General features: G+C 34.2%; 1 protein-coding gene across 1 annotated transcript in view; it reads right to left on the bottom strand.

Moving 5' to 3' along the window:
* LOC105457105 (orexin receptor type 2-like) overlaps window positions 1–4,911 on the bottom strand; it is an 18,697-nt gene extending 13,786 nt beyond the window's left edge. Inside the window, exons 1-2 of the mRNA XM_011701562.1 lie at window positions 4,624–4,911; window positions 3,520–3,986 (exon numbers count right to left, since the gene is read on the bottom strand). Of these exons, the coding sequence (XP_011699864.1) occupies window positions 3,520–3,969 (450 nt within the window). The 5' untranslated portion in view covers window positions 3,970–3,986; window positions 4,624–4,911. The remainder of the gene's footprint in view (window positions 1–3,519; window positions 3,987–4,623) is intronic.
* Window positions 4,912–8,191: the final 3,280 nt, after the last annotated feature.

The raw sequence follows: 8,191 nt of genomic DNA, 5'->3' as shown, positions 1-8,191 counted from the left end.
TATATATAGAGAGAGAGAGAGAGAGAGAGAGAGAGAGAGTAAATCGATGAAGGCATTATAGACCTGAATGCGCGATTTGTCGTCAGTCATCGCGATACGTACGCACTATATGATATATACATGTGATAGTTTTTCAAATGGGTGCTTTTGTGGAAGAAATTGTCTTTTTATCACGACATAATTCCTAATGTATTCAATTTTAATGTACAAGTAAAACTAGCATGATAGTTAATAACCTGATTATATATTATTCGCGTTATTTATGTATATAAATTATAATTTCCATATGTTTACAATTCCGAAAGATCTTGTTTTCAATATAATAATATAAATTTGTATAAATAATTAATCAATTTATTTTAATTAAATTTTGAAATTTTATTATTTATAATTATACAATTATATAGTTGAATACTCCCCAAAAAATGTTCTATTTATAAGCGGGAAATTTCCTTAAGCATTTCCTCTAAGCAAAAAAATTTTACATAAAGTATATTTCTCAGCTATAACGCTAATCCATCTACAAAGAAGTGGCACGTGCGCTATAATCAAGAATATTATCTACAAAGAAGTGGCACGTGCGCTATAATCAAGAATAAATTCTCATAGTAATACGATATTCCTCTACATTTTAGAAACTCCTTACTAATGACGTAGTAACGATCTTTTTAATATATACTTACGATTCTTTTATATATATATATATATATATATATATATATATATTATAACGCGAATAATATAATCAGGTTATTAAACATCATGCTAGTTTTACTTATGCATTAAAATTGAATACGTTACGAATTAATGTCGTGATAAAAAGACGATTTCTTGCACGAAAGTATACCGCAAGAAATTGTCGCAAAGTGCTTCTTTGTGCAAACTTCCCTGTTTACAGTTCGATCATTTGAAGCATGCAAAACTTTAACGTCCGCCAGAATAATGTCGATGTCTCAAAAGTGATCGATAAGAATCAGTTATATTTTCGAGCGTGCCACGTTATCGATACATACAATGCTAATCCGCTTATACGGAATTTCACAAAAGAATATATTTGTGCATGTTATTCTCGCGTCCGATTACGGACGTCCCGATTAGATGTAGTACGTGCCCGTACATGTAAATTCAATTCTATTTGTTATGTTGACTCTTCCGCAGAATGTGCCCGCAGAACATGTATATGTTACATTCTCTTCCGATGTGTCCAATAACGCGCACACTCGCATACGTCCCTATAACTAACGTGTATTTCTGCCCCGTTGCGGGACATTCCTTAAAACGGCGCGGTGCATATTATAAATATTATTCTCGTCGCGATTAATCCGGCGACGGCGCGAAAAATGGATTAAGCGATTACAGATATGTGAGAAAGGACGGCATTCTTCCGCTATTACGTGGCCCCGAAAACATTTCGCCGACATGCATTTACCGAAAGGTCGAGTGGTCAATGCGGCGCGAGTGTAAAGTTTAATTTGGACGAATCCGCGCGGGATTCGAGAGCCCGCGGTGTGAGAGCATTAATATGTCCAGTCGACGATGAAATCTCGCTCTATCCGCGACTCTCCGTATTTATTGTATAGGATGCAATAGTGCGCAATCGCGTCCCGGGATATGTACACGACCATTTTATCCGCGCATTGACAAGCCGATCAGGGCGGCGCGTCAGAATCCGTCATGTTCGCGCTCACGTGCCCGGACCACGGATATATAACATACCCCCCGCATATGTCACGTAATGTCACCGGATAAAAATCGCCGAGAATAAATGCTCGTGGGATCCGGAACAAACGAAACTAACGAACTTTGCAACCATTATTCCGCCCCATAGACTGAGAACAGAAATACCGCCGGCGGAAAGCGCGCCGCGCCGTGAGCGCGTCATATATCGATCTTGCGCACGTGCGTGTGATTCGAGAGCGAGATGGGAAAGCGTGCAGCGAACGCCTGACAGTTCCGACCGATCGTTCTTGTGACACAAGATCGCACAGTGTTGATTAATACTGTTGCAAATTGTATTAGATAATGCAACGTAAATTTTCGCCGCCGAGATTTTCTCGCAAATACACACACGTCCGTTTAATACTTCCATTTTTCAATTCTCGACGTAGCAACGCGTTCGAGCGAAAATTGCACATTTCTGAAAAGGATTAACAGCACACGCGCGTCTGTAGCGAGAGAAATATCGCGCAAATAAGATTTTCTCGACGATGTTTACCATCGCAGTAGTCAACTCCAGAGACTCTTTCCGTTTAAATTTTTTATTATCGGAGGATTAAAAGAAGTTTATTCCCACGTGTGGTTTCATAAAATTTCTATGTAGAAGTTATATAATCGATGATCGTTGATAATCATCGATCTATAATAATAATCGATTTGCATCGATTATTGTACCCAGGCGCGAGACGCACTACAAAATTCATGTGCCGCATTGAGATAAATTCACGGAGAGATATTTTGCTTCGTCTACCGTATAATTTGCAAATAGAAGCGCGTTTTATAAAGGCAGGGATCGTTATAAAATATGGTGAGCTCATAAAATGCGCAAGAAAGTAATTTGATGCGTATTCGGTGCACTCGTGTTGCAAAGTCGTTCGCGTTGTCTGAAATGGATTTACGACGCTGATGTTATATCGATTCGCTTTTGTCGCCTATTGTTTTAGGACTTTATCAGCGTCCTGGGGAGGCTTGGGGAAAAATGCCGCGCGATGGTGGCTGCGTCACCATATAACGATGATTTATTCAATTTATTCAGTCCAATCGTCGCGAGGGCCCCGCGTACCGCCTGCTTGCGATCGGACAGGAATTAGTTGCGCCGCCCCGTCAATCTCCCGTATTCGCCCCGTGATACGCCAACTTTCTCTTTATAACTTTAATGTATACGTATGTTTAAGAACACATAGATTATTCTGAGTCACCTTTATATGAAGATATTTTAACCGAATGTTACTTATCACTCATAAGGACGTTTGCGAGAACCGTAAAATAGATTTCAATATAATATATTATATTATAAAAAAAATGTACATCTAAAACATCTATAACAAACGTGAATATTTATGAAAATTTCAGTTTGATTGTTCCTTCCAAACAGTTCCGTTTACTCTCATCGCCGCGAATTGTAATGTTCATCACGGTAAATACATCACGTGCGGCGTCCTCTCATAATTGTGCGTAAAAGAATCGTCGTTTCCCCCGCGCTAACGAGTCTCGGTGAAATAATGTAGACCATTAAAACGCTTTTATAGTGGACTATACGCGCGCGGCTGCAGCGTCAAAGCTGAAAGCGGCAACAAAGGCAATCGCGGACCGACGACGTTGTCGCTCGATAAATTAATTAATTGGAGATCTATCGTTTCCGGTATATTACGGTATATTATAGCGTTATTGATAACGTATTAAAAACACAATACATTATTTTCGACTCTTTTGCGTAATTTGAATAAAGAGTCCGTGAATGAAACATACAAATTTGTATTATATCTGTTATCTCCCCAATTTTCCTGATGAAAAGTCGCTTACCTGGAGATACACCAAGATCTTGCAGGGTACCGGTCCGAAGAACCAGGTCTCGGTGACGTCCCAAAGAACCGTCGGCGGCAGGCACAAAAGCAGGACTAAGATATCGGACACCGCCAAGTTGAGGAAGAAAAGGTTGAATGTGGTTCGCAAATTTGGGTTGCGATAGAAGGCTATGCAGATGAGCCCGTTGTCGACCAGACCCATCACTAAGACGATGGCGTGAGCGGCGATCATCACCCAGTCGATCAATTTCGGGGGAGGGATTACGTCTTGCGTGATCTTGATCAAGTCTTCGTCCGGCATACAATATTCGTTCGTGCAATTCATGTCGTTGATGTAGTTGATATTGTTGGTGTCGTTGTTCTCGTCGAGCGCGAGCCTCACTGATGCCATCGAGGCGACGAGCATCAGCAGCGCAACGGGATGCATATTTATTCGAAATCCGAACATCTCCTCAAGTTATACACCTGTCGAACCATACATTTTCCACATTTAATCGATTCGCAGCGTTCAGACAGATATAATGTTGATAGATACGTTCATAGATGAAATGTTTATATGACCTATTGAAATTCAGATACTATCCATTAGAAGACAATTCTGCTTCGCTCTTAATCAAGAAATTTCTCTACGTTCCTATACACGTTTATCCTAAGCAACGCTTCGTGTTAGAAACATTACGTTTTACGCTTTCGCGTGCAGATATGTACGTTGATAGCGAAATTCATACCATCAGCTAATTTTTACTATCCACTCTTATTTTATATCGAACGGAAACGCGGCTAATTTATATTCCAAGTTTGGAAGAGCCGTTCGCGTATACAATTCACGTGCGGCCCGTTTTATTTTTTTAAGTCATAGTCCATAATTTATTTATTTATGCCATAATTCAAGATGTCTGCTATAGATACGTTCCCACGCGTAAGATAACTTTGTCATATCATTTCAAATTTCAAAATTTCACGAAATGAAGAATAATTGATTATTTATTTGCTTTTATAAACTCAATTTATAGAGAATTTTTCACTTTTAATGGCTTGCATAATGAAAAATGAGAAACGCGAATTATCACTTTGATTTTTCACTAAGAAGTTGTATATTTACCTGTAAGTGTCGCAAGGAATTAAATACACGTTTATTTTACCAATTGTGGGACATTATAGATTCATCTTTCGCGTAGTATCATCGGTAATTATTTGCCAATTGCTTAACAAAGGTTTTTATCAGTCTTTTAAGGCTAAATTATTTATTTAGAATCAGTCTTCTCACAGAAGTCTCTAGTATTCTCAAGATTTTTATTTCCGTCTTTCCAAACGTGATTTGTATAACGCAATTCCCTCAGATATAATTATATTATATTAAAGTTGAGATATAATTATATTAAAGGCTCAAATACACATGATTATATTAATAACGTTATTTCAATAATATTAATATAGACATAATTAATATCGATATGGACATAAAGTGATTAATGTTAATATGTCACAGGCCGTTTAACAACTTCCATGAAATGTCACATGACGCGAACGCGCCAGCGGTCTGCGCGGAACTGAAGGCGCCGCTGCAGGTTTTCACGCGCGGAGCTGTTATTATAGATTACGACGAGCGCCGCGACGCCGACTCTTGCGAAAATTGCACAATGTAGTAGGGGAATCAAAAATATTCTACCTGCTTGTACGCCGGCGTATTCAATTCCCCCTTATTGCAGGGTTGCGCAATCTGGTTACATGGGCAATCTAAAAGGATATACCTCGCAATTTTAATTTTATTGGCTAAGTTGACGAGTCGATACTAATTCTCTCTGGACGGTGATATCAAGACAATAATTTTCAAATTCTAGATTCGATTAGGAAATAACATGTCGAGAAAACTCTTTGTGAAATCACATTCTTGGAATATTTTCGAATTATAAACTTTAATTGAATTAACTAAATTGAAATTTTCAATGTAACATGTTGAGTATGCATGGTCTATGAATAGTTTAACTCTCGCCTATTAGAGCCACGTCTATTGCATGTAACATGCGACACAATGGGGTCTCAGCCTTTGCCTGTAACCTTCCTCCCCCACATTCTGTTTTTTTGCTTTTTGGCCTGCGGACTAAGCAGTTGACTTAAGACCAGCGTGAGTGAGAGACGTATGAAAGTTCGTGTGCTAACATATAACCATTATTCAATAAAGTTTTATTGACAACAGCAACGTTCGTGTGAATTTTGTTGAATAAACCCAAAATAACATATCGTTAGAACCAACAAAAAAAAGATTTAATTGTCATAAAAAATTTAACAATTAAAATTAAGTTTATAACAAATATGTAAAAAAATAAGAAAATTAATGATAAATAATGAGAAATATAGATATTTTTATAAATTAAAAATGTGTTTTTATTTCAAATAATTGAGTACAATGAACATTTTGACTTTAATTCAGTTTCAGCGTTAAAATATTAATACAAATAGAAATTTAATAGCGTGAAATTTAAAAAAGAATTAAATATGAATTAACTATAACAAAATGAAAATTAAAAAAATATGAATATAAGAAAAACTTCTCAGGTGAAATGAACATACCTTTAAAATTCTAAATAGATAAGAAAATATGTATTTATTTACATAATATTTTTGTCATACATTGAAAATAAGTTATTATTTAAAAAAATAAAATACACGCGCATAAATACTTATAAATGTATTTGTTATATAATATTATATTTAAAAAAGATTATATAATTTAATAGTTAATTTATAAAATTAATTAAATGTTATAATAATTATCGTCAAATTTTTGTACAAAAGCAAAAAAGGAAACCATGATTTTTTATAAAGTTTATTAAATATATTTGTATAACTTTTGTATGTAATTACACGCGCGAAAGAAAACGGAATGATACTTTACAAGATATTATTGTGTTGATCTCAGTTGTATAGATGATTGTAGTACAATCATGAAAACGGGAAACGAAGAATGTCATGTGCTGTTATGTAAAATTAATTGGTATTTAATAAAACTTAATGATTATAAGATGTGCGTAAGCGTACACACAATATTTAAACAGATCGGAAGAGCACACGTCTGTAAAATCGTAGTAGATTCTTTTCACATTTCTTTTAAATATTGTTGCAACATTAGTAAAATAATGTTGCAAATCTATATTTTAACAATGTTTCTGAAGCATTGCATTGCAATATGCAATGTTGCAACTTTGCTGCAAGCTTCTGTGCTGTATGGCTACGTTTTTAGTTACAAGGGAAAGAACTCAACAATTAGTGTCTCTCTCCGTTTTTGATGAGCTTTGAACATGTTGTTTTATATAAATGATAAATAATAATGTAAACAATGAATAGTAATGTAATAACCGCGCTAATTTAAAACAATAACTATAAACAACAATAGATTAGATCGATAATATTTTATAATATATGTATGTACACAGGGCTGGGTAAAATACATCATTAAAGTATTTAAAATACAAAATACAAAATATTGACAATTTTATAGTATTTTAATTACAAAATATATATAAAATACTTTCAATCTTTTGATTTAAAATACAAAATACAAAATACTTCCAATCTTTCGGTTTGATATACAAAATAAAAAATACTTTAAGTTTTTATTTGAAATACAAAATACTTTGTAATTTAATCTTTTAATTACAATATTATTAAACTTCCCCCCCTTTTAATAGTCTTATTGTCTTGTATTAACCGCACAAAAAATCTATTTACTAATGTGAGATTATAAAATTTGACTCTGATTATTTGATATTGCTTGAAACTTAACGAAAATAATTATAAACAATAAAAATCTAACAAGATTCCCCAAATTGAAACTAAGTAGGTATGAGTAAGGCAGATGGGAATCAGCGTGGTTATTAATTGGTACGCATTAATTTATTTCTAAGAAATTTTCTTTATTCTAAGTTAAACGTTTCGGCTACTTTTTAGCCATCTTTAGTGACGTATAACAATGAATTTACAATATGATTTTCGCTTCCTAATATCCTAACATGATTTCGCTTTTCGTATCTGCATATGTTCATCGACGTCTATTAGATGAGGAAGTAGTTTGAAGTACCTTCCGCAGCTTTCAATGCAGTTAAGGGCCGGTTGCATGTTTGAGCTCAAACGTATTAAAAAACACTTTTTAGTTATTGGTAATAATATAATTGATAAATAATGGAACAAGTGCACTGTGTCAAGAATATAATTAATGTGTCAAGAATAGTTAAAAAGTAAAAATGTAAAACTTAGTTATAACATAAAAAAAGAAAAAGATAAAACTGTCATAGCGACTGTGCGCGTCGAAGTCCAAACGGATAGTGAAAATAATTATAGTATCGCTAATTATCATGAGAAAAATTCAAGTCATTATTAATTGTTGCCAAGAATTTTTATTATTTCTTTAGAATTTCAAATACAAAATAAATTGAAATTGTATTTGAAATACAAAATATATTAAATAACTCTTTTGAAAAACCAAATACAAAATACTTTTATATGCTCCGCTGAAATACAAAATACAAATTCGTATTTCAAATACTGTATTTTAAATACAAGTGTTTGAAATATGCCCACCCAGTATATATTATTGTATATACGCATATATTATATATTATATATATATATATACTTGCAGGGATATTGACTCATATATATATATATATATA

The sequence above is a fragment of the Wasmannia auropunctata genome, unplaced genomic scaffold (assembly GCF_000956235.1).
Source record: "Wasmannia auropunctata unplaced genomic scaffold, wasmannia.A_1.0 LD335367.1, whole genome shotgun sequence".
NCBI lineage: Eukaryota > Metazoa > Arthropoda > Insecta > Hymenoptera > Formicidae > Wasmannia > Wasmannia auropunctata.
This window is presented reverse-complemented; position numbering and strand designations above follow the sequence as displayed.